The sequence below is a fragment of the Sciurus carolinensis genome, chromosome 1 (genome assembly GCF_902686445.1).
Source record: "Sciurus carolinensis chromosome 1, mSciCar1.2, whole genome shotgun sequence".
In the NCBI taxonomy this organism is placed as follows: domain Eukaryota; kingdom Metazoa; phylum Chordata; class Mammalia; order Rodentia; family Sciuridae; genus Sciurus; species Sciurus carolinensis.
This window is the reverse complement of record NC_062213.1, coordinates 201,402,814-201,429,922: the sequence shown is the minus strand read 5'-3', so window position 1 is coordinate 201,429,922 and position 27,109 is coordinate 201,402,814. Positions and strand designations below refer to the sequence as shown.

The 27,109-nt window shown below is 57.5% G+C and overlaps 3 protein-coding genes and 1 long non-coding RNA gene across 9 annotated transcripts in view; 1 reads left to right on the top strand and 3 right to left on the bottom strand.

Moving 5' to 3' along the window:
• The window catches only part of Masp2 (MBL associated serine protease 2), a 12,162-nt gene extending 6,329 nt beyond the window's left edge, over window positions 1-5,833 (bottom strand). For 2 of the 3 annotated variants that reach the window (XM_047562882.1, XM_047562893.1), the window contains exons 1-5: window positions 5,508-5,833; window positions 5,176-5,353; window positions 4,258-4,389; window positions 2,252-2,448; window positions 1,872-2,019 (exon numbers count right to left, since the gene is read on the bottom strand). In XM_047562882.1, the coding sequence (XP_047418838.1) occupies window positions 1,872-2,019; window positions 2,252-2,448; window positions 4,258-4,389; window positions 5,176-5,353; window positions 5,508-5,798 (946 nt within the window). In that variant the 5' untranslated portion in view covers window positions 5,799-5,833. Of the gene's footprint in view, window positions 1-1,871; window positions 2,020-2,251; window positions 2,449-3,618; window positions 3,764-4,257; window positions 4,390-5,175; window positions 5,354-5,507 lie in introns of those variants that run through there. The other variant, XM_047562902.1, reaches the window with a different exon arrangement.
• LOC124991990 (uncharacterized) lies at window positions 4,165-20,855 on the top strand. Of its 2 annotated transcripts, none has more exons than XR_007110010.1 (3): window positions 4,165-4,265; window positions 13,670-13,899; window positions 20,718-20,855. It is a non-coding gene; the product is annotated as an uncharacterized LOC124991990 (long non-coding RNA). The 2 variants fall into 2 exon arrangements; XR_007110013.1 differs by having other exon boundaries at window positions 4,172-4,265; window positions 13,687-13,899.
• On the bottom strand, window positions 10,408-15,941 carry Srm (spermidine synthase). The gene is made up of 8 exons (XM_047562951.1): window positions 15,679-15,941; window positions 15,052-15,172; window positions 14,582-14,674; window positions 13,721-13,874; window positions 13,125-13,208; window positions 12,914-13,059; window positions 12,721-12,843; window positions 10,408-12,635 (listed from the first exon to the last, which is right to left on the bottom strand). The coding sequence occupies exons 1-8, from the start codon at window positions 15,843-15,845 to the stop codon at window positions 12,615-12,617; spliced, it is 909 nt and encodes a 302-aa protein (XP_047418907.1). The 5' UTR covers window positions 15,846-15,941; the 3' UTR covers window positions 10,408-12,614.
• Window positions 20,206-27,109, bottom strand: part of Exosc10 (exosome component 10) — a 22,341-nt gene continuing 15,437 nt past the window's right edge. Inside the window, exons 20-25 of one of the 3 annotated variants that reach the window (XM_047562851.1) lie at window positions 25,868-25,955; window positions 24,806-24,879; window positions 23,726-23,897; window positions 23,036-23,097; window positions 22,128-22,204; window positions 20,206-21,487 (exon numbers count right to left, since the gene is read on the bottom strand). In XM_047562851.1, coding sequence (XP_047418807.1) covers window positions 21,457-21,487; window positions 22,128-22,204; window positions 23,036-23,097; window positions 23,726-23,897; window positions 24,806-24,879; window positions 25,868-25,955 — 504 coding nt within the window. In that variant the 3' untranslated portion in view covers window positions 20,206-21,456. The other 2 variants (XM_047562860.1, XM_047562868.1) reach the window with 2 other exon arrangements.

Below are 27,109 nucleotides of genomic sequence, written 5' to 3'. Positions count from 1 at the left end.
ATAAAGAGAGCCTCAAAGGCAAGATTAAACTCAGTGGCCTGCACAAATTAAGATCTGTTGCTTTGCTGGGCACGGTGGTGCACGCCTGTCATCTCGGCATCCAGGAGGCTGAGGCAGGAGGACCACAGGTTCGAGCCAGCCTTGGCAACTTAGTTCAAAATTAAAAAATTAAAAGGGCGGGGATGTAGCTCACTGGTAAACCCTAGTTCAATCCCTGGTACCACCAAAATATAAAATAAAATAAACAGTCACGTGCAGTGGCTGCTGGGGACTTGGCCCCTAAGAAGGGCGGGTGTGCAGAAAGACGGTGCTGCTGCCGAGACAGAGTTCTGCTCAGCGCCAGGAGCATGACTTGAAACAGAGTAACTCTTAAAGGAAGCGGGAGCCTGTGAGAGTAAGTCACAGCTCCTGGGACTGGGGGTGAAGCCCGGGGCAGTGTCGGAAGACTGCTTGGAAAGAGCAAGTTACAGTGAACCCTCATGACACCCCGTAAGAGGCCATTGTGCACAGCGGCCGGAGACTAAAGATCCAGAGGACTCGGGAGCCTCAGCCTCCCTGCTGAGCACCCGCCACCGTGCTCCAGCCCCGGGGAGACCGACCTCCAACCGCCCAAGCTCCTGCTTGCTCTCACCCAAGGCCTCAGGCCACGGCCCATAGCCCCACTGCTCTCTGAGGTGCCACCCTCCAGCGCCCTGTTAAGCTGCTGGAGAAACTGGGTCCACCTTACCCAGCCAGTGTCCTGGGGTGGCTCTCAGTTCCAAGCAAGCCCAAAGCCTTGCCCAGGGAACCAATCTCCAGGGATGACCTTGGGGGTCCCATGGGAGCCCAGGGCTTCTAGCTTTGAGGGTCTGTCCTAAGGAAGAGGTGCTAGCACTAGCACATGCCTATAATCCCAGTGGTTTGGGAGGCTGAAGCAGGAGGATCACAAGTTTGAGGCCAGCCTTAGCAACTTAGCAAAGCCCTAAGCAACTTAGTGAGTTGTCTCAGAATAAAAAATAAAAAATTTTTTTAAAAAAGCCTGGGGATATGCCTAGAATGCGGAAGGACCGGAGTTCGAATCCACAGCACCGTGCGATGGATAGAAAGAAAAAGACTGGGGATGTAGCTCCGTGGTAATGTGCCCCTGGGTTCAGTCCCCAGTACAAAAAAATAAAAAATGCTGGATGTTCTGGAGGGGCCCAGAGGACAGAGTCAAGGTCAGGGGCGGCCGTGGAGATGGAGGTCTCGGGTCCTGCTGATCCCGAGCTGTAGTTCTAGCCCAAACCCTCCTCGGCCCTCAGCTCACACGGCCCCTCACCCCTCACGCTCCACACACTGAGCGGGGCGTCCCGGGCCTGTCCTGGCACGTCCTCTCCCCTCAGCCCCTGCCGCAGCCCCCGGGGGTTTCCTGCTCCAGGGCGCCTTCCCTGCACCAGCCCTGTGTGGGCCAGGCCCCTCCTCTTGATTCTCACTGTGCCCCGACCTTGGCTCTGGGGTCTGGTTATGCTCCTGTTCCCACACTGGACCGGGGACAGAGGCTGTGGGGCTGTGGCTTCTGGTTTCATCGACAGGAAGGGGGTGTGGGTGAGGGGGCCCGTGGGTAGGTGGGTGAGTGAATGGGTGGGTGGGTGGGTAGGTAGACGGGTGCACAGGCGCGTGGAGGGACAGAGGAAGGGACCGTGGCGTCTCGCTCTCAAGCACCATTGCTTCACGGAGCACCCCACTCAAACCTGGCTTCCCTCCCCAGGCCTGGCCTGGCAGAGTTCCGTCCCCCAGAGCCACTGAGGCTTCAGAGGAGACAAGCCGCGAGCGTCCTTCCTGGTGGCGAGACCGGCTGGCCTCGTGTTCCCTGGTGCTGGGGTGGAGCCCAGGGCCTCCTGTCGGCCACGCACCTGTGCTGCTGTAGTGGATCTTCCAGCCTGTGTGGTCCCCAGACTCGTCAGTGACAAAGATGATGGTCACCGTGTTGCTCTTTGTTTCGATTCTGTGGGGCAACGTCTTCCCACAGAAAGGGCCATATTCCTCCCGGCCGGTTTGAATCTGAAAAAGGAGAAGCTTGCAGTCCCAGGACCTGCTGCCCGGGGTCCCGCCTGGGCGAGGGGCACCGGCCCTCAGCAGCTCAGGGAAAGCTGATGGGCAGCCCTGCCCCGGGCAGGCAGCTGTCCCTCCCTCCCTCTGGAGCCAGCGGGCATGGACCTCCATGCAGAGGGACTTGGGAGCCGCCCTGTGCCCAGGGAAGATCCAGGCGCGCATGGGGGCTCAGGGACCATACCGTGAGGGAGTCGTAGGGGCACGGGGCTTCGGGGTGCATCTCTACATCGAAGGACCCCACAAAGTCCAGGGTGATGCTGAAGCCCTCCTCCAGGCGGATGCTGTAGGTGCAGGTGGAGCGTTTGGGGTAGGGCCGCGGGTGCTCCGGGCTGCTCAGCTCCCCAGACCGTTTGGTGAAGACCTGGCCCGAGCAGAGGGCTGGGAAGAGGGGAGAGAAGGGTGGGGAGGCTGCGCCCACCTGTCCGCCCTCTTGTGAGACAGGAGGGTGAGCTGCCTCTGGGGAGCAAGTCAGGAGGACAGGGGTGTGACGGGACACCTGTGTCCGAGTGCCGCCAGGCCCGCACACTGCAGCCCGAGGCGCTGGAGGAAACCATGCCACCCGCAGGCTGAAGGGACAGTTAGGAGAGGGTCCTTGCCTGGTGGCCTTGGCTGTGTCCGCACTGGGGACAGAAGTTGGCTAGGGACCCCCACCCCACCCAGCCAGGGTCTCGAAGCTGGTGGTGAGGGGCGTGGGGGAGAGAGTTTCCGCCAGCAGGGGGAAGCAGGCCCAGCAGGGGCGGCAGGGAGCCTCTCCTGGTTCCCTAGGGATCCAGAAAGCGGAAACAGAGGCTTCCTGCTTCTTGGAATTCCCGGTGCTCCTCCCAGGACTCCAAGTGCACCCCCAGGTGGCTCCCACCCCACCTGCAAGAGCAGCCCGGTCGCCTCTCCCTGCCCCCCAGGTCTGCGCGGTAGTGCTGGCTGTTCAGGGAGGTGGAAGCTGACGGTGTCGCCGAGTCCGCCCTCCTTCCTGAGGACACTCCTGCGGCCCAGGCCCAGGCCCAGGCCGGGCTGCACGGCCAGCGGGGGTGCTGCCCCCAGCCCGCTCCTGGGTGCAGGGGAGGGGTGCTGGCGTTGGGGCGGAGGCTTGTGGGAGGTGGGGGTGTCGACGCTCGCTCCCTGCTTCCGTGTGGCTGTGCCGTGTGGAGCCGAGGAATGGCCCCTGCACGTGGGGGACAGCTGCCCTCTGGGAGCACCTCCCTGGGTCTCGGCTCCAGGACAGGCTCCCTCAGAGCAGAGCAGGCCCTGAGCTGCCCTGGGACAGGAGCAGGTCCCAGGACGCTGGCGCTGAGCTCTGGGGATGCAGCGGGGAGGAGGGCGCTCAGGCCCCGGCGAGCTCAGGCAAGCCCCGGCCCCTCTCTGGGCCTCCCTGTCCCATCTCCCAAGTGGGGGCAGCAGGAAGCGCTTCTGACAAAGGAGCCCAGGGCCCTGGAAGGGCTCCTGCCAGCTGGGCCTCACCCGGCCGTGAGAGGTCAGAGACCGAGGGAAGAGGGCCAGGCCACACACCACCCTCTGACCTCCCTGACCCTTCACCCCAGAGACACACGGAGCGGCGGTAGAGCAGGTTTATTATCAGGCCTTGTGGGGTGAGCCGGGCTGTGGGCAGCACCAGCCCAGAGCGGTGGCCCTTGGGCTGCTCCGGCTTCTGACCCACTGGGCTGGGCAGGCGGAGCCAAGGAGGGTCAGAGGCTCTGCTCTGGAAAAGATCAGAGGGTCAGGAAGAGTGGGGAGGCGGTCAGAGCCGGCTCCCTGGCACCGGCCAGTGCTTGGCAGGGGGACAGGAGAGCCAGGGTCTGGGCTGTGGAGATCAAGGGGCCGGGAACAGGTGACTTTGAGCATGTCCTGCCACCACGCTGAGGTTGGTGGAGGGAGGGGACCCCAGAAGAGCAAGGCTTAAGTCCCCCATGCCCCTGGCCTGGGAGCTGGGGACAGCTTCCCAAGGGGACGGTGGCTGTGCCAGGGACTCTCGGAGCCCAGTGGGGACCCAGAGCACAGTGAGGACGCAGCACATGCTGATGAGCTGGAGAGGGAGGGACACTGGGCCAAGGGCCCAGCGAGGGGCAGAGTCCAGGGAGGAGCCGTTGTGGATGGACAGAGGGAGGGGGTCTGGGGTGCCCTCAGATCCCTTGTGATGGCGTTGAGGACTGGCGGTCCCGGGGCCGGGTGGACGGCCCAGCGGCCCCGGCTCACCTGAGCAGGTGCGTTTGTCCGGGTGGAGGACGTAGCCCGCGCGGCAGGAGCAGTAGAAGCCCCCCAGGTGGTTGTGGCAGTGGTGGTCACAGGTGGGCTCCTCCCCTGGGGGCTCTCGGCACTCATCGATGTCTGGGGGAGGGGCCAGGCAGGCGCTCAGGAGGGACGGAAGTGGAAGGCTCGCGCCTGGCCTGGGCCTCGGGGGACCAGCGAACCTGGCTGCTGACCTGAGGGGAGGCTGTGTGCTGGCCAAGCACCTCACAGTCACAGTGGGGAGAAGTGAGTGGCCACCAGTGAGGGCAGCTGTGCTGCCCAGGTCTGCCCAGCTAGGGAGGGGACAACCAGTGAGGGCCAGCTGTGCTGCCCAGGTCTGCCCAGCTAGGGAGGGGACAACCAGTGAGGGCCAGCTGTGCTGCCCAGGTCTGCCCAGCTAGGGAGGGGACAACCAGTGAGGGCAGCTGTGCTGCCCAGGTTTGCCCAGCTAGGGAGGGGACAACCAGTGAGGGCAGCTGTGCTGCCCAGGTCTGCCCAGCTAGGGAGGGCAACACAGCCACCAACCCAGTGGCAGGCCTCCTGAACACAGAGCAGTCAAGTTGCCGGCCAGGGGTCACCCGGCTGGTCCCTGCAGGGCCTGAAGCTGAAATCTAGTGTCGACTGAAGCCAGTATGCTGGTGGGAGGCCTCCATTTTCCCATCTGCGGAGGGGCCCTGCGAGCCTGATCGCCAGCGGCGATGGGCTCAGTCTGTATGATTGACATGTGAATCGTGGATGATGTCCGCCCGGCCGGGACTCCACCGTCCTGCCGGGTTGACGAGGATCCGGCCCCAGGGGAGCCGGGGAGTCTGCAGGCAGGGCAGGGTTGACCTGGCCCAGCTGCCCGCAGCCCAGGCGGCTGTCCAGGAGCCCCTCTCGGCTCACCCTCGGCGGCGTAGAAGGCCTCGAAACCCGTGAAGGGCTTCTCGTTGGAGTAGTCGGAGCGGAAGGTGACGTCCAGGCTGGAGCCTGGGGAGTGGAAGGTGTCGTTGCCGGGCGCCTGCTCGGTGTCCGTGCTCTCCTGTCCGCACAGCGTGGCCAGCACCTTGGTCCCCGAGCTCAGCTGTGGGATCGGGGTCTCAGGGAGGGGAGGGGAGACCCCGGCCTGCCTCCCTCCTGGCCAAGGCCAGAACCCGCCCCAGGGGTGCCCCCAGCCCTGGCCGGTCCTTGCAGGTGGCCCTGCCCACAGGAGACGCCTGGTCTGCGCGCAGCTGCACCTTGACGAAGTCATACTCGCAGAGGTAGGAGGGCTCCAGGTGGAAGTGGGTGAAGTAGAGGCGCAGGCGGAAGCCCGGGGGCACCCGCAGGGCCCAGCGCCGCTCCTCGTGGTTCCCATACTCCCTGGGGAAGCCAGGGGAGGTCAGGCGCCCGAACACAGGCTCGGGCCACTTGGGGCCCGAGGGCATGGCCGCTGGGCCACCCAGCAGGCCCAGGAGGATCAGCACCCTGCAGGCAGGGCCGGGGCTCGGGGGCCAGCGCAGCAGCCTGGGGGCTCCCACCCACCGCATGGTGGCTCAGCTGGCTGGCTCTGCAGCCTCTCCCCTCACCTTTGATCTGTTTGCCCAGCGCCTGGACCGCCCTCCAGCCGTCCGGCCCTGGGATTCTGGGAATCCAGACCATGACTCCCCATGACTCCCGCCTGCCCCGTTTCCAGGCCCGAGGGTCAGGTCACTCCAGGTGCCCCACCTGGGCAGCAACAGCCTGGGGGCAAATCCGGGATCTGCCCTTCACCCATGGCATGTGACCTGGTGACCTGAGAGGTGGACGGGGCTTCTATGATACGGTGGGCTGGAGAGGAGGCGGAGGAAGCGCGGGCGGAGGAAGCGCGGGCGGGGGACACACGGGTCCTAGAGACACTCAGTCTGCAGAGGAGTCGGGACTCGGGGCACCCGGCCCTTCTGGTCGTGTTTAAAAAGTGGCTGACCCTCACCCCACACCATCCCAGGAGCGTGATGGAGGGTCCCAGGCCCCATGAGGGCGGGTCGGACGTCCAGAGCCCCAGTTTCCTCCCTGCTCAGCTCCTAGAATCTGGGAGCCAGAGAGCCTCATTTCTTATTTTATTTAATTGATTAATTTTTTTTTTTTTTGTAGTACTGGGGATGGATCCAGGGCCTGGCAAGTGCTCTGCTATTGAGCCACATCCCCAGCAGTGTGTGTGTGTGTGTGTGTTAGAGGCACAGAACCGCTGAGCCACATCCCCAGCCCTTACTTATATTTTTTAGATGTTGATGGGTCCTTATTTTATTCATTTATTTGTATGTGGAGCTCAGAATCGAGCCCAGTGCCTCACACATGCCAGGCAAGCGCTCTGCCACTGAGCCACAACCCAGCCCCACCCCAGCCCTTTTTATGTTCTACTTGAGACAGGGTCTCACTAAATTGCTTAAGGACTCTGAAAGTTGCTGAGGCCGACTTTCAATGCTGGATCCTTCTGCCTTGGTCTCCTGAGCCCCTGGGATTACAGGTGTGAGCCGCTGCGCCTGGCTGTATTTTTCATTTTGAGACTGAGTCTTGCTAAGGTGCTTAGGGCCTTGGGAAAATTGCTGAGACTGGCCTGCAATTTGCAATTCTCCTGCCTCAGCCTCCTGCGTGGGGCCACCACCCTCTTTATTTTTTACTTTGAAGAGAAAGTTGTGATGGCTGGGTGGTGATTATAAACAGAAGCATGCAAGGAAACTCTCCAGCACCTAAGACTTGGTGCTGACTGAACGCATCCTCGGCTGGCTGCGGGGGCGGAGGGGGGACCCGCCTGGCGTGCTGGAGCACCGGCTGAGCGGGCACGAAGCCCTGGGTCTGATCTTCAGCACCACAAAACACAGTGTGGGAGCAGGGCGCCTCGGCGCCAGCCTGTAACCCCAACAACTCAGGAGGCTCAGGCAAAGCCAGCCTCAGTACCTTGGGGGAGCCCTAAGCAACTTAGCAAGACCCTGCCTTTAAATCAAAATAAAAAGGGCTGGGAATGTGGCTCAGTGCCAAAAAATAGAATAAATAAAATGAAAAACAAAAAATAACAGAAAAAAAAATAATGAAAAACAAAGTGTCCTCCAAGGACCCAGAGAGATAGATAAAAATTTAGATATTTACATGTGATATTTCAACACAATGGAGGGGAAAATCATGTCCTACAAGGAGAGTAAGAGAGTGGGAGGGGGAAAGGAAAAGCTAACAGGAAATCACACACAAAGGTCAGGAAAAAGGACACCTTGAAACTCTCTAAAGAACTGGAAGGGTGGTGGACCCCATAATACCCGTGACTCAGGAGGCTGAGGCAGGAGGATCGTAAGTTTGAGGCCAGCCTCAGCAACTGAATGAGACCCTGCCTCAAAATTAAAGAAGAAAAAAAGAGGGCTGGGGATGTAGCTAAGAAATAGAGCCCTCCCAGTTTCGATCCCCAGTACCCCTCCCACTGCCCAAAAAGGAAAGAGCTGGAAGGTCCAGTAGTCAGCCTCTCAGATGGCCCCTGGTGACTCCTGCCCTCCTGTGGCCTTCCATGCTGAGGCTTCCTGCTGAGGGCCAGCGTGGCCTGGCCACACACGCCAATGTGGCAGCTTCCACCTGGCTCTTGGGTCACTTGTTCGAGGGAGGCTAGCCCCCACTTTATGAGGTCACCTCGACATGCTCTGGAGAGGTGCCCTGGGAGGAGCTGAGGCTTTAGCAGAGCTGCATGGTGGGCTGCCCGCCTGAGTTCAGGTCCTCCCCACCTAAGGCGTTACCTATCCACCCAGCCTGAAAGTGGGACAGAACACATCTTCATAGCATGTCAAGAATGTAGAAGCTGGATTCCCGCGCCCCCTTTCTCAGAGAGTGACCAGGGATGTGCTCCACTGAAACGAGGGACTGAACCAAGAAATGGGAAGGCGAGGGGCAAGAACAGGCTCCGCCTGGGGAGGGGACGGCTGCACAGATTGTCGGGGAAAATGAAAACGACAAGCCCCCCGTTGAGTCCGAAGACTGAAAATGGAGCTTTAGACAAGTGCGAAAGGTTGGGGCTGATCAGCGACGAACTGATTACAAACAGGAAACGAAAACTGACCAATGGCAGGGCGACCTCCTGGGAAAACAAGCAGAAGGTCGAGGCCACGGAGTTCCCGCCTTGTCTCAGCTGGGAGCGGTGTCTACGTCACTGTCAAAGTGCTAACGCTAAGCAACCAGCTGATCCAGATTGTGATGGATTGTGAGGGTGGGGGGCTGGGATGGAAGCCCTCCCTTTCCCTAGCCAAAGCGAAGGGATTACGGCTTGAGCCGGGCACGTGGCTCACACCTGTAATCCCAGTGGCTCCGGAGGTTGAGGCAGGAGGATCTCGAGTTGAAGGCCAGCCTCAGCAATTTAACAAGGCCCTAAGCAATTCGGTAAGACCCTGTCTCTAAATAAAATACAGAAAAGGGCTGGGGATATGACTCAGTGGTTCGGTACCCCTGGGTTCAATCACTGGTACCAAAAAAAGAGAGATTATGCCTAACACAGGAAAGTCCAGAAGAGCCATGTGAGCACGCTATTTAGAGACAGGGAGACGAGAAACACACAAACCAACCACACTACTGCGGACACGGAGCCACAGCAGAGCCTCCTCTGACCAGGTGTCTCCTGGGCACCACGCCGTTCTGCTCTGACACCAGCTGGCGCTACCTGGAAATGGTGCCACATCCCCCAAGACTGGCCCCCTCTGATGTCAGTCGCATTTCTGGCCAACCTAGTGTAAAGCAGAGGTTCCCTTGGGAAACCTTGAGTCTCAACAGTTCGCTAGGACGGCTCACAGAATGCAGGGAAGCGCTGACCTAATGGCGACGGTTGTGGAAGAACAGCACCCGCAAGGCTCCGCCCCTCACTCACCTGGGGAGTAGAGAACCTGGAAGCGCATCAGATCTCTTTGCTCAAGAGTACTTATGCTAGGTGGGCACGGTGGCGCACACCTGTAGTCCCAGTGGCTCGGGAGGCTGAGCGGGAGGATTGCAAGTTCAAGGCCAGCCTCAGCTAAAGCGAGGCTCTAAGCAACTCAGTGAGACCCTGTCTCTAAATAAAATAAAACATAGGGCTGGGGATGTGGCTCAGTGATTTAGTGCCCCCTGAGTTCAATCCCTGGTACCAAAAAAAAAAAAAAAAAAGTGCTTTCAAGCCAGGTGTGGTGGCACACGCCTCTAATCCAAGGGACTGCAGAGCCTGAGGCAGGAGGACCTCCAGTTTGAGGCCACTAGGGCAATTTAGACAAAGTCTGCCTCAAAATTAAAATAGCTGGGTCCCGTGACACAGAGCTACAATTCCAGCTGAGACAGGAGGATCACAAGTTCAAAGCCAGCCTCAGCAATTTAGCAAGGCTGTAGGCAATTTAGCGAAAGAAAAAGGGCTGGGGATGTGGTTCAGTGGTTGAGGGCCCTGGATCCAATCTCTGGTACCAAAATAAACGGGTCTAGGGATGTAGCTCAGTGGGTTCAGTTCTTGGTACCAAAAAAAGAAAGAAACAGGAAACAATTAACAAACAAACAAACAAACAAAAAAAACCCTTTAAAAGTGTTTACAAAGCCTAAACTCCATTCTCCTCCTGAGGCCCTTTCAGGAGCCTTCTGGCAGGGGAGGCTGTAAATTCTGCCCCTCTAATCTTCCAATGACCAGCTGCGGGTGGAGGTTTCCTAATAGCCCTACCCTAACACACTGATTAGCATAATCTCAGGTGCCATTAAAAGGAGCCAGTTAAGAATGCTTAAAGATACTAGTTATCAGTCAGGAAATGCCATGGGACTCTGCCAGAAATTGGAGACAAAGACCAAATGTATTTCATTTTACATCACAGAAGATAAATTCCAAAATAATCAGCTCAAAGAGATAAGAGACCACCTCCAGCAACAAGGGCAAGAGCACTATTTTTCTTCCAACAAGTCAGAGAATGATTTGAATCCTTCCACCAGGGGCGTAGCTAATTGAGAAAAAATTTCGCTGGGTGCAGTGGTGAACACCTGTAATCCCAGTGATTCAGGAGGCTGAGGCAGGAGGATCTTGAGTTCAAAGCCAGCCTCAGCAATTTAGTGAGGCCCTAAGCAATTTAGAAAGACCCTGTCTCAAAATAAAGGGCATGGTGGTGCATGGTTGTAATCCCAGCGACTTGGGAGGCTGAGGCAGGAGGATCTTGAGTTCAAAGCCAGCCTCAGCAATTGAGATTCTGTCTCTAAATAAAATATAAAAAAGGGGTGGGGATGTGGTTCAGTGGTTAAGTACCTCTGGGCTCAATCCCTGATGCCAAAAATAAAACTCCAGGTGGGATTGACTGGGCCATTTTGTGGCCTCTTCACAATTGCTAGGACCTTGGGGGACTCAGGTCCCATCCTCACCAAAACCGCAGCCGCTCCAGCCGATGGGCCCTCATGTGTGTGCTGCCCACCCTGGGGCGGGGCCCAGGGCTGGACCCTGATGACGCCCCTCTGAGGTGGGCAGTGTGGGTCACCCCAAGCCGCTGCAGGGGAGGCTGCCCCTGGGCTTCCCCACCCAGGCAAGGCCGTTTCTGCCTTGGGCTCCCCTCCCAGGGCCCGGGCCGACTTTCTAGCTTGGCTCGGCAGGCGCTCTGTAGCACTCTTGGGGGTCGGGGGTCGAGGACTGAGCCAAGGGCACTCCGCTACGTTGCGACCCCCAGTCCTTTTTATTCAGAACCCCCAGATCTTTGGGGTCCACGGTTGGTCCCACCTTTTCCTGCAGCAGCAACCCCCGGCTGGGTCACCCTTGAGATGGGGCTGCCTGGGGCCTAACGGGTGGAGTGGGTCTGAGCGGGCCTCCCTACCAGGAGCCCTGGCCGGCAGCAGTGGGGGGCGGGCTCATAAGGGTGGCTGCCTGCTTGGGGACCGTGTGGACTTCGGCACGCAACAGAAAGCAAGTGCCAGCCGCCCTGACCACCAGTGGCTGGGCCCCGTGGCCAAGGCTGTCCCCTGGCTGCACTGGGGCCTCCCTGAGCGTGGGGGCCCCAGGGCAGACCCTGGCTCTGGCCTGCTTCTAGGATCGCCTGGGACGGGGGGAGGGGAGGCTGGACTGCGCTCAGACCTGCTGTGGGGGTTGAAGGTCTGAACGCGCTCAGAGCCCAGTGGGCTAATGGGGTGGGAGGAAAGCAGGGTGGGCACAGCCCAGAGATGGGCAGTGACCTGGGGCAAGTCCGTGGTAAAACTGGACCCTAGCTTACCACCCCATCCTTCCAGATGTCCAGAATTGCTCCTGTCAACTCAGGGCTCTAAGGTGGCTGCCCAGGGAGGCAATTTCAGTGCCACCCCCAGCGGGGGCTTATTTATTCCCTTATCCCCAATTTTCTTGTTAGTCTCTCCCCCAGACCCATCCCTGACCTGGCTTTTGCGGAGGCTTTTTCAGGCCATTCCCCAGAGCTGGGTGGGGGTCAGGGCCCCCCCCTTCCCAAATCTGCACCAGACCCTAAGACCCTCCTGGTGGCTCTTATCCAGTAAGCCCCCGTCCTGGAGAGCAGGTGGTGAGGTGCCGGGGACACCGAAGGCCACAGGTTCAGCACCTTGGAGAGGGAACAGCCCTGCGCCCTCCCACCCCTGCACTCTCAGCCCAAACCCCTGGGGTGGCTGAATGTTCCAGAAGGAACTCCAGGTTGGGGGTGGGGAGGTGGTGTTCGACTCAGGCTTGCGCCCAGAACCTGGCCAACTTCCTGATGTGCGTAACAGGCCTCAGGTAACTGAGCTCTGGCTGCGTTCCAACCAGCCCCTTGGGTCACACCCGGGTGCACAGGAGGAGATGTCATCCTGTGAGGCTGGAATCGACGACTCCAGGGCAGCCCCAGGAGGCCAAAGCCCCTGCAGCAGCCCCATCTGGGTCCTGTCAGCCCCAAGGTCCTGGCCCCAGGGGTGTGAGCCTGGGGCCTTGCTGATAAGGGGCCCAGGGGCTAGCCAGCTTCCTAGGACAGACTTGGGGCTGGTCTGGTGACTGCTGTGTCCCTGTGTGCCAGAGGTCAAGGAAAGGACCCAGTGTCACAGTGTGGGCAGGGCATGCAGACCCCCACTTCTGGGCGCACCCCACACCTGCAGAGGAGGCTCCTGCTGGACTGGCGAGGGTCAGGGCACACAGTCGCACACTTTGTTATAAATACACGTGTTTGCTGGGGCAGGAGGGCCGAGTCGGTGCTGTACAGAGCTGGTATAGGCTTGGGGCTGAACGCCGGAGACGGACACGCAGTCCGCCCAGCAGGGCAGGCCGGGCAGCATCCTGGGGCCTGTGACACTTGGTCGGTGGGCGAGCTGGCAGGGGGTCTGTCCAGGGCTGGCAGGGCCTGGGCACGCTGGAGCCTCCCCCCTCCAGGCCGAGGTCCTGGGTGGCACGGCGGTGGCCCCGGGGCTCAGCGCACATCGTTCAGGGCCTGGCAGGACACGAGGGCAGTCAGAGGACACTTGGGCTGTGTGGGCACAAGAGGCCCCGGGCGCCCAGCGGCGGCGGCGGCTCACCTTGCGGGCGAACTCGGGCAGCACGAAGGCGGCGCGGTGCACGTCGGCGTTGTAGTACTTCAGCTCCATCTGCTCCACCTGCGCCTGCGTCAGCCGCTGCACGGGCTCCCGGAAGTCGGTGCTCTGGGGCCCGGACAGAGGGCGTCAAGGCGGGCTCCCCCCCCCACGCCGCCCCGGGGCAGCCCCAGCTCACCGGGTTCTTGCTGCACAGCATGAAGCCGATCTGGCCGCTGGGGTAGGTGGGGATGGTGCAGTAGGCGTAGGCCACCACGGGGAAGAGCGACTTGCAGAACTGCCGCATCTCCTTGATGAGGTCCAGGTGCAGCCACTGGCACTCGCCTGGGGGGGCCACAGGTCAGCCGCAGGCCGCCCCCCCGCCCGCCCGCCGCCCCGGCAGCGCTCACCCTGGCAGCACAGGATGCCGTCCTCCTTGAGCGCGGTCTTCATGAGCTGGTAGTAGGATTCCTTGAAGAGGCTCTCCGCAGGGCCTTCAGGGAAGAGGGGTGACCGCACACGTGCTGAGATCTCGGGCCACCCCCGTCACCCTACTGCAGACCCACGCGGCTGCCCAGAGGGAGAGCTCACATTTGAACCCGGGTCTGTGGGATTCAGGACCCGGCCAGGCGTGGCCCGCTGCCCCAGTATGTGGAGGGCCCCCCACCTAACCCCATTCCCGGGCGGTTCTCGTGGTCAGGAAAACACCCACCCCGGGCCTTGGTTCAAGCCTAGCACCCATTGCCCACCCCAAGGTTGGCCAGTCAAGGCAGAAGGGAGGCCAAAGAAAACACTGGGCCCTCAGTGGGCCAACGTCAAATCCCCACTCTCGGGTCCCCAGACTTGTGAACTTGGGGTCGTTCTCACTCCTGTCCTGAGTCCTGTTTGAGGAGGGTGGCAACTGATGAGGGAAAAGAACAGCCCTAGTCTCAGGGGCCTCCTGTCCTCCACTCAGGGAGGCTGGCTTTCCAGGTGCAGGAGGGCGTGGAGGCTCAGTCCTGCTCACCCATGGGGTCTGAGGAGTCTGTGATGATAACGTCAAAGGCGTCTTGGTTCTGCTTCATGAACTCAAAACCGTCGCCCACGTGCAGGGTCAGCTTTGAGCTGGAGTAGCCAACAGCCATGCTCGGCAGGAACTTCTTAGAGACCTGGATGACATCCTGAGGAGGAGACAGGAAGAAACAGGTGGGCCACAGCAGGGGGCTCAGAGCCAGGCAAGGGGGGCTCCCAGGGTGCGTCTGGTAGCCTGGTTACCTCGGACAAGCCCTTCCTCTTTGGAACCTCAGTTTCCACATCTTTAAAATAGGGAGCACTCTGGTACATAGCTCCTCATGGGAACAGGGTGCTGCTCTTGCCTCGAGCTCAGATCTCATCTCCCACTATCCCTGTCCCCTCCCCACACACGAAGTATCCCAGCTGCACAGCTTGCTTCCCCTTTCCTGCTCCAGGGTTCCAATGCCAGCCTCCGGTGTCGAGCCCTGCCTGTCTCCGCCCTGCCTGCTGCTTCTCACTCAGCTGGGTGCCACCTCCTGGAGGCCTGTCCTGATGACCCTCGCTCTTGGGCCTGTGCCTTCCTGCCTCCTCCTCACTCCCTGGCCCTGTCAAGTCTTATCAGGTCACCCTTTGAGGTCTTCTCCAACTTGTAACATCAGCACCAAGGGTAAGGGACATCCCTGTCCAACACTGGATGCCAGTACCTCCAGCAATACCTGGCAGAGTCAAAGAGCACTAAAAATAGGCCGAGGATAAAGGGCAGGGTCCTAGTAACGGGAAGCATCCCTGAACCTTACCTGGGACTTGATCTACAAATCAGCAAGGTGCAGCCCGTGCCCGGCAGAGCTGGGGGCAGGGGCAGGTGCTCACTCACCTCGTCAATCTCGCACTGGACCACAGACTCCACTGACGGGTGCTTCACCACCTCCCGCAGGACACCCCCATCTCCACCTCCGATGATCAGCACCTGGTGGGGACAGGGAGAGGCAGGGCCCTTGCAGGTCTGGCTGACGCTGAGCAGGGCCACTCTACAGAACCATCTGGAGCAGGCGGTTCTGAGCTCTGCTGAGCCACAAGAAATGCCTTGGAGTCTCAACAACCTGGCCCAGGGTGTCCCCCTTTTCTGGAAGCCCCTCCCAGGGTTACTCTGTGCTTCAGGCCTCAGGGGGACTGCTTCTCAGAGGCCATGTCAGCCCCCGACCCCCAGGGACTCACTCGGCCTCGCTGGCACTTTCTCTGACAGGCCTTTAGCCGCATGGGCCCGGCATGCGAATGTCTGGGGCCTCCTCCAGCCCAGCCCTGCTCCTCAGAACTCAAGGCTGACTCTGGGTCGGAGCAGGGTACCTTTTGGGGGTTGGGATGGCTGCAGAGAGGCAGGTTGGCTATCATCTCTTGGTAGGAGAACTCGTCCCTCTCCGTGCACTGGATGACGCCATCCAGCACCAGCACGTTACCGTAGGTCTTACTGCGGATGGAGTGACAGTCGGGGGCCTGAGTCTTCTGGGGTGAGGGAATGTGCCCCAACCCCGCCACAGGGTCTCGGGGGTAAGTAGAGAGGGTGACACGTGGCGGGGATGGCAGGCCGGCCCACGGGTGGGGGCTGGGGTGGGACTCGGGGTCTCCTTGGCTGACGTGTCCCGGGACTGACACGTGGAGCGCGGCGCACACTCCGGCTGCCTCCTGCCCGAGGCCTGCCTGGACCGCCTCCCCCAGCCCTGGACTCGGTGCACGGCGGGGAGGGGATCCCGGCAGGAGACCGGCCTAGTTCCTAAGAACTTCTGACAGTTCTGCAGGGGGCGGGCGGGAGGCAGGGGCGCTCGGGGCGTCGGGAGGAGGGAGGCAGGACAGCGCTTCGGCCAGAAGAGGGGGTGGCTGGGCTGGAATGAGGGCAGGACGAGGGCCGGCGGGGGTCCGGCTTGCAGGGGTCCCGGGGCCGGGCAGCTGCGGTCTGGCTGAGAGCCGGTGCGGTACCTGCGGAAGACAAGGATATCCTGGTACCGCGAGCGCCGGTGGTGGAGCAGCTGCTCCACCTGCAGCGACAGGGCCTGGCCAGGCCACAGGCTGCACGTCTCGCGGAACCAGCCCTCGCGGATGGCAGCGGGGCCGGGGGCGGCTGGGCCGTCGGGGCCAGGCTCCATTGCGGGCGGCGCGGGGCGCGGGCCCGGGACTGCAGGCCGCGCGGAGCCGCAGCACAACAGGACCAGCTCCGCCCGCCGCCCGCGCCGCAACCTAACACGGCCTGAGGGGCGGGGTCTGCCGGTGGGGGCGGAGCCCCAACTCTCCAATGGCGAAGCGGGAGCGGGCCCGCGGCGAATCCGCGGCGCAGCCTCGCCGGGCGCTCATTGGCAGCCAGTCCACAGCGCGCCGCCGATTGGCTGAGGTGCGCCGTCCGTCGGCAACAGCACGATAGTGCGGCCTGCTCCGGGGCCACGTGGGGCCGGGCCGGGGCTGCGGTCGGGCGGTCCCGGTCGCGGGCGGGTTCCGGGGCGGGCTACGCGGGCGGAAGGGGTCCGGGGTCCCTCCTCCGGCCTCGCGCAGGCCAGTCCCTGCTCACTTGCAGGGGTCCGGAGGGACAAGGCCGCCCGTCCAGGCCCGGAGCTGCAGCGGGCCTCCGGAGGGGAGGTTCTGGGACCTGCAGGCTGGGGCTCCAGGCCTTGGACAGCAGAAGTGGGCGCGGGTGGCTACATTGTCAGACCTAGGGTTATGATGTTGCACCGCAGCGGGAATAGAATGTATCTCCCCGCGTCCGCAGGTTTGGTTCTTTGGTTGGAGTAACAGATCCCGTGGTTAGTTGGGGCGCAGTAAAGATTTTGTTTTCATTTGAAAGGTTCATCACAGCCTGAGACTTGAATTTAGCCATTTCCCCTTGGAGTCTCTGAGTCTTGAGCCGATGAGTTCTTTTCTAAATGAATTTCTAAATTTACTAGGAGTGTCCAGGAAGAGTCCCGACCCATGCATATTCAGCATCAGAAAAGACTGGCAGCTTTTTTCTTTTTGACACACTGGGTCTTGCCCTTTGAAGGGTGGGCGGGGATGTACTGTTTCTATGAAAATGTCAAGGAACTCCTCAGAATCGCATTAAGCATGCTAATTACCAAATATTAAATGCTAATTGCTCTGTGCGCAGTTCGAATGCCAAGGAAGGAAATGCTTCTTGGTGACAGCGTCAGTGATGTTTTTTGACTGACGTTTTATAACCTACACCTGGAGTGGGAGCAAGTTCCCTCCCTTTGCTAGGCAAGCACTCTCCTACTGAGCTACATCCCTGCCTTTTCTATTTTAAGAGAGGGTCTTGCTAAATTGCCTAGGCTGACCTGGGACTTAGGATCCTTCTGGCTCGACCTCCAGGGTAGTTGGCATTACAGGTGTGTGACACCATGACCTGCATTCCCTGTCTGAAACCTCGAGGGAGACTGTGAGTGACATCCTTTGCCCTCCTGTGGAGCCCTGGCCTTCAGGCTAGAGTGCGCAGGAGTTGCACACACTTTTCAGGTTCAAGAAACAAAGGTCTTGGAAAAGCTATTGGCTAAGTAGTCCCTAAATGTAGGGCACCAGATGCCACTCACTCCAGATCACTCTGGATCACTCGACAAACCTGTGGTTCTGCCGCGAGCAGCCTCGCTCCCACCTGAACCACACTGATGCTGAAAACCAGGAGAAACCAGATGCCTTCTGAGATGTTCTCCCAATTCATGAGCACGTGAACTCATTTCCCGTGAGTGGTAAAGCATTGCTTACCGTCTGGTGGGGTCACTGTCCCAACTCCTAAGAAGCAGTGATGGCTTTAAAGAGGGGAGGGGAGACCATGGCCACTGTCCAAGGCGATGGTTTCAGGGGTTGCCACCAGGTGTCCCGTTCTGAAGAGATTTGTTGGGCAGTTGGCACTTGAGAATCATTTTAAAATCCTGTGTTCAGCCAGGCATACAGCTGTGGCTGAGTGGGAACAAATTTGGCCATTATGTGGTAGGGCTTGGTGGAAACTGTTTCTGGCAAGTTGTCTGCACACCAGGAGCAGCGGCAGAGCCTCTGGGCAGAGAGCCCTTCCGAGTCCTCCCCGCCTCCGGCTGGGGGCCTCCAGACCCCTTCCCAGGGTGCGACCTGGGCCTCATGGTTGTCCCTGAGCAGCTCCTGACGGGAGCAGCACCCTGCACGCATACCTCCTTGGTTGTGGCGTGCTCATCCCTAGACCAAGGCTCCAGCTGTCCCCCCAGCCCCCCGGTGCTCATCACCACCCCGTGCCTTCCGAGGACCAGCACCACTTTGGCGACTCCCATATGGTTGCTGACTTTTTATTCTGCAAAAAGGACATTGAAAAAGACCTGGCCGGGGGCGGTGGTGCACACCTGTGATCTCAGTGACTTGGGGGGAGGCAGGAGGATCCCAAGTTTGAGGCCAATCTGGGCAACCTACTGAGGCCCCGTCTTAAAAACAAAGGACAAACCCTCCTACTGCCTGCGGCGCCACCTTAGAACAGCAACACTGTCACAAGACAAAACCAGCAAGGAGACCTTTCAAATAAAGGACCAGGAACCACTTTAACTCAGAGACTTCATTCATCTCTGACAGAGGTGAGCCTGGTCCCCGGCCAGGTCCCGGCTGCCTAATCCCCTTGGTCTGGGTGCCAGACTCGGCCTTCCTCTTGCTCCATGGCCCTGGCCACCCAGCTTCTCCGGGCGCCATCCTTCACTCCGCACAGTCCAGATGCCTCCTTTATGAAGCCTGCCTCCTTAGGCCGTCCTCAGTAAAACCCATTTCTCACTTTCAAAAACTTCCATCTGTCCATTTTACCCAGTGGAGACTGCCATTTTTTGGCAGAGGCTACTCTTTGTTCTTCAATGTCTTTTTTTTTTTTAATTTTTTTATTGTAAACAAATGGGATACATCTTGTTTCTCAGTTTGTACACGAAGTAGAGGCATACCATTTCTGTAATCATACATTTACCTAGGGTAATAGTTTTTGATTCAGTTATTTTCTTTCTCCCCCCACCCCTCCCACCCCTCTTTTCCCTCTATACAGTCCCTCCTTCCTCCATTCTCCCTCCCACCCCCCATTATGTGTCATCATCCGCTTATCAGCGAGATCATTCGTCCTGTGGTTTTTTGAGATTGGCTTATCTCACTTACCATGATATTCTCCAATTCCATCCATTTGCCTACAAATGCCATAACTTTATTATTTTTATGGCTGAGTAACATTCCATTGTGTATATATACCACAGTTTCTTTATCCATTCATCAATTGAAGGGCATCTAGGTTGGTTCCACAGTCTGGCTATTGTGAATTGATCAGCTATGAACATTGATGTGGCTGTATCTCTGTAGTATGCTGATTTTAAGTCCTTTGGGTATAGGCCGAGGAGTGGGATAGCTGGGTCAAATGGTGGGTCCCTTCCAAGTTTTCTAAGGAATCTCCACATTGCTTTCCAGAGTGGCTGCATTAATTTGCAGCCCCACCAGCAATGGATGGGATGAGTGTACCTTTTTCCCCAACACCTATCCTCGCCAACACCTCAGTGTCTCCTTTTTACCAAATTTTGTACTCAGAATTCTAGATTTTTTTGGTGGGCAAATGGATGACTGAAACACTGACATTTCTCAGGATCCCTTGCTGTGGCCATGTGACTGAGTTCAGGTCAATGGGAAGTGGGAAAGGCTGGCCGCCCTCCGCTCCCTTCCGTGATGGCTGGAGTCTCTGGGTGGAGAGGTGCAAGGCCCATGTTCAGACAGGCTGGCTGGACAAGGGCACTCTCACGAGCCACCACGCTGCCTCTGGACAAACCTTATTTACAAAGGAAAGAACATTCTCGTTCTTACAGTTTGGCTTTCTGTCACTCTCAACCATCCTGGTCCTAGCTGACCCTAACCCACCCGTCTGAAGACAGAGCTGCTTTCTGTGCTCTCCTTGACCAGGAAGTTCTGCTCTGTTGGGCCACGACACAGTGAGGTCTGATTTGGCCTGGCACCTACCCAGCCTGGGGCTGTCACACAGCTGGCCCTCTCAATAATTTGTGAGATAAATTTCAAAGAAAAGGGTTCCTAATTTAAATATTTGTGAAAACAAAAATAATGGTGTTCTGTACTTTGATTTCTCAGGAGTAAAACAAAATGAAATTCTAAAGAAATGATCAAAGTTTTGGTCACAAATTAAGTTCAATGTTGCATTAAGAGTAGTACAGAGCTAGGGATACAGCTCAGTTGGTAGAGTGCTTGCCTTGCATGCACAAGACGCTGAGTTCTAATCCCCAGCACCACACACACACACACAAAAGAAGTACAAAATAGGTGTGGTGGCGACACCTGTAATCCCAGCTTCTGGGGAGGATCACGAGTTCAAAGCCAGCCTCAGCAACTTAGCAAGGTCCTAAAGCAACTCAGTGAGATCTTGTCTCTAAATTAAATACAAAGAAGGGCTGGGGATGTGGCTCAGTGGTTAAGCACCCCGGGTTCAATCCCCAGTACCAAAACAAAACAAAAAACCAAACAACAACAACAAAAACAAATGGAAACCTACATATTTAATTACAAGGGTTGGCCTCAGAATGAGAAAAATCTCGTAGAACAAACTTTAAGGGTGAAAAGCAATAAACTTAAAGCCAAGTCTGCAAACTAAAACATATGGGAGGGCTGGGGTTGTGGCTCAGTGGTACAGCACTTGCCTGGCATGTGTGAGCACTGGGTTCGATTCTCAGCACCACATATAAATAAATAAGATAAAGGTCCATTGATAACTAAATGATATTTTAAAAAAGTATATGGGAGACTGGTTTCAGTACCCGTTGAAGACACCAAAACATGGAGAGGCAATGGTGTACCTGCTTAGAAACACACCCTAGTGCAGTTCTGAACCCAGGACCTCCAGAATGCTGGGCATATGCTCTACCACTGAGCTATGTCCCCAGTCCATCTTGCATGCCTTAAATCATTTCCAGATTACTGATAATGCCTAATTTATGTAAATAAAAGCCCACTGTTCAGTATGGGTGTGATTAAAAAATTATTTTCTATCTCAGGCTGGCTGAACCCATGGACATGGAACCTATGGATATGGAGGGCACCTCCACAGCTGTGCATCTGCACACACAGTAAAAAGCCCACGAGGAAACACACCACATTGCCGGATGATTAAACTTCTTGTTTGCATTTTTCTGTTTCCCACACTTCCTCCGTTAAACGTGCTTTTCTCTTCTTTTTGCAGTGCTGGGGACTGAATCCAGGGCCCTGCACATACTAGGCAAGTGCTCTACCACTGAGCGACACCTGCAGCTCAATGTTATTTCTTTTATTATCAGGAAAAGACAAAGATTCTTTTTTTTCCCTTTTTTCAAGGAAGAGAGAAAGGAAGAGTCAGGTTCTCCAGAAGCCACACTGGCTCAAGGCACTGCAGCACCTCTTCCCTACAGCAGGCGTCACGCGGCTTTGCCTACATCATCCCAAAGCCAGGCGGGGTCGGAAGCCCAGGGAGCCTCCTACCTGAGTGAGCACCTCACTCTTCTGAGTCACAGGCGTTCTTCTGTGTTACTCCCTTGGGTGGTTCTGGCTTTTTCTAGAAATCACAGTGACCTCCAGAGCACACTCCTCTCTCACAGACAGCTGAGGGTGGGGGTGAACAGCACAGCAGCCAAGGAAGAGTCAGGAACCAGCTTTCTTCCAGTAGGAATTAGTTTTAATGGTTTAAAAATGAGTTTATACAAAAGCAGCACCACCGTTTGGTGCTTCCAGTTCCTGGGGTCCCAAGGGTCTCTTCCAGCACTATCTCTTTGGCCAGTTGTGCCTAAAGCCTCTGCAGAGACAGAAGGAAAACAGTTACTTCATCCACAGTGGCTGAGTTGGGTTTCAGCTGCATTATAAAAACATAACCCTCCAGAACACAGAACTGAAGAATGGTTTGCTTGGATCTCGGGGACTGAGCTGGAGAGCAGCGGTGGCCGGGGCAGAGTGTGGGGCCCACGGGGTTGGCTGAGGTCCCAAGCAAAATGTTTCCTGTGCTATGCCCTCGTGGGGGAGGGCCGACCTCAGGTGCTGCTCTAGTGTCATCTGGACTTTATGCTCTTAACTATGACATTCTTCAGCAATGACAACCCACATTTGCTCATCTTTTTCTTTTCTTTCCTAGGCTGACCTAGGAAAACTTCACACATACTTGCTCTGAGGTGACCTCAGGAAACGACAATAACGGGAAAGAGCAAAGAATGAGGGGTCTGAGTGCAGGGTGCAGGGAGAGGCCACGTGATATGTGGCACGCAGCACACTGCATCCCCTCCTGTTTTCCAAGTGACAGAGAGAGGCCTGGCTGTGGAGAGGGCCTCTGCGCTTCCAGCCCAAGCCCTCTGAGCTCTGCTCTGCTGCTGTCCCCAAGTGAACAGGGCAGGTGCTTTTCTGCTGGGCTCCCAGGGCCTGCGGGCCTGGCCACTTCCACATACCTGTCTGATTTTCCAGTTGGAAAGGACATGCTTTTGTTTCCCACTGACTGCTTAAGCTTTTTGGCTGCGACGCCCTTCTGAAAAGATAAGACATGTTTAAAGTAGGGAACAACCCTGACCACCAGGCAGAGTGCCAAGCTCAGGTAGCTGGGGAGCCCTGGGTTTCCAGCAGTGGGTGATCTCTGTGCACCTTCAGAAGGCAGAGCTCGGGCAGGAACAGGAGGCTCCACAGCCCCACTCCCACATGCCAGCCCTGCTGGGCCTGGACCCCACGTGGGGTACACGCAGGCCATGCTGGCGTTTGAGGTGGTGCTTCTGACCTGCAGCTAGAATTCCCATGACTACCTGGCAGGGTGGTGCACGCCTGTAATCCCAGCAGCTCAGGAGGCTGAGGCAGGAGGATCTTGAGTTCAAAGCCAGCCTCAGCAACTTAGCGAGGCCCTAAGCAAGTTAGTGAGGCTCTGTCTCAAAATAAAATATAAAAAGGGCTGGGGATGCAGTTCAGTGGTTAAGTGTCCCTGGTCTCCCCCCCCCCCCCCCAAAAAAAAAGAATTCCCATGGCTGCAAAGACAAAATGCCTTTAAAAGCTGCATGCCGGGGCTGGGGCTGGGAATCAGTGGTAGAGTGCTTGCCTGGCATGTGTGAGGCACTGGGTTCCATCCCCAGCACCACATATAAAAATAAATAAAAAACAAAACAACACAACTGTATGCCAGCTTTTATAGACACCTAAAAAAAAAAAACAAAACTGCTGAAACAGTTGATAGGTCCTGTCTACACTGGGAAAGAAGTGAGTTAGGGAAAAGATACACAGAGTAAGAGGATTCCTAGATGGAGCCTCCACTCAGCAAAGGTGGAGGTCAACACTGAGGCCGTGGGTGAGCCACAGTGCTCCTGGGCGGCCTTACCTTGCCGGACACAGCTGGCTTATTTGGGTCAAACTGGGAGGAAGGTTTGGGTTTGCTGTCTCCTGCAAGGTAAGAGATGAGGCCAGTGCTGAGTCAAGAGCTGACACACACGACAGCTGCAACAGTGGGCAGGGCCTAGGTTCCCAAGTGCTGGTGCCAGCCTGCCACCTGCTTTGTGGTGACGTAAGTTAGTTTCCAATCACCGCTGCTGAGACCAGGCTTAGTTCTCACAGACCTGTTTCCAGGCTCGCAGGGGTAGGTGGCTCTTTTTACATCAATCTGCAGTGCCATGGTTAGTGACAGGGGCTCCTGATGAAGTCCTGTGTGGACTGTCCAGGTTTCTCGCTTCTCCAAGGGCTGTCGCCCTGGAGGCAGCTAGAGGGTGGGGCCAGCCACATGGAGCCCCTTCAGAGCAGACTCTGGGCTAAGGAGCCAGGTGTTCAGGCTTCAGTTGTTTTCAATCAACAATACCTGTGTGTGTGTATGCGTGCACGTGGGCACAAGTGACTTCGAAGGAGGACAGAGCCATTGGTCACATGGAGGGCTGAGAGCTAGCTCTGGGGAAAGGGGCCATGGCCACATCCTGGGTGGGGCTTGCTGTGCCTAAGCTGGGCCTCTTCACTGGACAGTTTCCTTTCACCTTGCATGGCCAGAGAGATGTCCCCAAAGGGGCCCCAGTCCTGTCCTCACCAGCAAAAGCCTTGAAGTCCGACTGGCTGTAGTCAAAAGGGGTAAAATCTTTTTCTGGTGGATCTGTGTACTTTGGCTTCTTAGAAGTCCTGAGTCGTTTCTTCTCCTGTTTCTGCTCCAGGGTCCTTGGGTCACTTGTTGTCCGCTCTCTCTTCTTAGCAGCATGCTCTAGCTGCGGGGTGAGCACACCCGGGGAGGGAAGCAGGAAGGGCTGAGAGGGGAAGACCTGCCACCTCATGACAGGTGAGGCGGGCCTACCCGAAGTGCCTGGGCCACCTGTGTGGTGGCGTTTGGATTTGTGGGGGAACACCCACACATTATGTAATGAGGTAACTCAGGATGGGGCCCAAGTCTAAACACCAAATTCATGTGCGTTTCCTTTTCCTTTTCTGCAGGGGGCAGAGAGCCCAGAGCTTCACGCATGCTCCATCCCCAGCCCTCTTGTTTTACGTGCACCTTATGCACACAGCCTGACAGTACTTTACACAATATTCTAAATGATTTTTCGCACGAGACAAGGTTTGGTGGTGTAGAATTTCCCACCTGTGGTGTCTGTCATGTGCATGCTCAGAAATTTTGGATTTTGGAGCATTTCAGGTTTCGGATATTAGGTTAGGGAGGCTCAACCTGAATCAGCTGGGGACTGGGCTGCCTGTAGCATATGAAAGTTTCTTTGGTGGTGGGGAGAGGGGCTGTGGCTGGGTATGAGCAGGCTGGAGCTTCAGGACGTCTTCCTTGTTAGTGCCAGCAGGAGCAAGGACAGTGACATCGGGTCATTAAGAAAGGCAGGGGTAAGAATTCCAGGGGCTCTGGGGGATGAGAATGAAGTATTTCCTAGGGTCACACTGCCACCCACATGGCAAGGCCTTCTGGCAGCTTTGTCATCAACAGCAGATGTCACCTAAGGGGAACGACAGCATCGACCTGCCTGAGAGGAGATGAGGTGGGCAAGGCGAGGAGCTAAGGTGCCGGGAGCCACCACTTCCTCTGAAGCACAGGGGATCTTCCTCAGATGGCGAGGGAGAGTCTGACCATGACAGGCTCCTGTTTCTCCCAAGTAAGAGAGAAGCCAGCACATACCACTGCCTGCTGGCGCACAGAGGTGGCCTGCTCCGCGGTGGCTTTGTACTCCTCCTTTGCCTGCTCCCGGGCAGCTGCAAGAGAGAACAGTCTGTGGAGATGCCAACCCAGCGGCAGCTCTCCAGCCCTGGTGGCCAGCACACCTGCCCTCCCTCCCACCAGTCCCTGCAGCAGGCCGATCTTCTCACCTGCACCTGAGTGCGTAACCCCATGTTCCCACCCTGCCCGCCCCTCTCCCGTGAGCCCAGGTCAATACCCAGCAGTGTCCCTGACATCACCCTGAGGGTGTGAGTAGGGCCACAGCCCTGTGCCAGAACAAAGGCCTCCTCCCCTTGAACCAGCTCCTCTAGTCTCCATCTTTCCAGCTGCTCAGGACAAAACCCTTTGGCATCCACGGCTCCTCCTGTCACCTGCCACGTCCAACTCACTGCCAAACACTGAGTCTCCACTATGGGGTGTCTGAGTCCCAACAACCCTCTCCTGCTCACCTGGTCACTGTTGTGTCCCGCCTTCCCTCTACAACCCGTGGAAACACGTCAGCCACAGGGACCTGCAGCTGATTCAAGTCCCTCCACTGTTTGAGCCCTGTGGGCGTCCCAGCCCCTCAGGGTGAAAGTGGGACTTTACAATGCCTTGCCTGGGGTCCTGTCTCCTGCCCCTCTTCCCCAGCCTCTGTGCTCCCGCCATGGGCAGTTGGCACTCATTGAGCATGCCCAGCAAGCTGCCACCCCGGGCCCTGGGGACTCGCTGAGAGGTCAGTCCAGACCCTCCTCCCGGTTGCTGCAGGACTCCTCTCAGTGCCACGTGGATCAGACTGCCTTCTCCAGTCTTGGTTGAGCAATGGCACCACACTCCTCGCCTCTCTGGTGAGCACCTCCTGCCTCTCCCCAGAACACAGCCAGGGGTCTACCGCCCACCACCCTGCAGAGGCAGGCTGCACGGGTGGGCCGGGCCTGGAGTGCTCACTGCTTCTTTCATACTTTGTGGAATGACTGACTCAACAGATGGATGTGCGAGGCTGTCCTTTAACAAATACTGTGTTTACAAGGAAATGAAGGCTACCTGTTTGCTCAGCTGCCTTCTTCTTGGCAGTTTCTTTGGATTCTTTTTGTACCTGTACCTGGCTGGCCAGCTTCCAACGGTTGCTGATCTATAATGAAAACAGATATGGCAGAAACCTCCCAAACTCAGCCTCCTCGGAGGGCCTTGTCTGACGAGGCAATGGAGGGCACGCTGACCTACCAACACCACACACTCAGTCCAGTTCCCAGTCCAAAGACACGGAAACAGTCTCCTGCTGGCCTTTATTTACAGAATCCTTATTGAGGAGGACAAAGTGCAACTGTACCCCAGGCACTAGGCTAGAGGCTCCACGTCCCACAGCTCATTCGGCTCCCTCTGTCACACTGGGACAGAGCTACCATCATCACCTTCCCTTTACGAGCAAGGAAAACAGGCTGGGGAGGCTCCGCACCTCGCCCCACGGACAGGGTCAGCGAATGGCGGAGCTGGGATTCAAGGCAGGACTTCTGCAAGTCTAGCGAGTTTCTTTATGACCTGCTTTCAGCTGTGGTGCTGGAACACATCTGGGGGATCTGAAGCAAGCGCAGCAAGGAACGGACAGCTGTTCACATGCCACAGCCAGCGGGGAGGAGGGAGAAGGCACGCCCGACCTGATCCCCATGTCCAATACCACCAGGTGGACCCTTGGCGGCAGGGCCAAGGCCTGTCAGCCGTCACCTAACAACAGCTGTGCTGCCAGGAGGGAGCACTGGCCCTTGTCGTCAGAGTGGAGCTTCCCACAGGGAGGAAGGGGCTTCAGCAACGTGTCCCTGATGTGCGAACCCAGCACAGGGGCTCTTATTCATGATGATGCCAAATACCAAACAGCGGAGGCAGGGAGTCTTAAAGCTTCAGCTGTTGTCCCTAAGAGCTCAGAGTGACATACAGGTGCAATACTTCAAGCTGTACATTTAATACGGGGATACATTTTTTACATATTAAACCTCAATTAAAAACACCACAAGACAGAATCTTTTCTCGCAATGCTGGGGATGGAACCTAGGCCTCCCACATGCCAGGAGGCACTCTTCCGCTGAGCCACACTCCAGTCCAAAGCCTGTTTCTTAAGAGGTTTCCGGGTGTTTTGGAGAGCCTGCCTGCAGTTCTGCCCCTCGAAGCTTCTCTCCCTAGAAGCAATGCTTAGACAGAAAGGGCTTTTGCATCCACAGAAGATCTGAAGCCCATCCGCACGGAACCTCTCTAAAACAGAAACCCGGTTCAAATAATTAAGAAGTCCCCTTT

Excerpts from the sequence above, each read along its gene's own strand:
- Srm (XM_047562951.1), bottom strand. The coding sequence starts at position 15,845 with ATGGAGCCTGGCCCCGACGGCCCAGCCGCCCCCGGCCCCGCTGCCATC. Across the intron at positions 13,875-14,581 it reads TCCAGTGCGAGATTGACGAG|GATGTCATCCAGGTCTCTAA; the intron begins GTGAGTGAGCAC and ends TCTCCTCCTCAG. Across the intron at positions 12,636-12,720 it reads TGCCCGAGTTCGCCCGCAAG|GCCCTGAACGATGTGCGCTG; the intron begins GTGAGCCGCCGC and ends GTGTCCTGCCAG.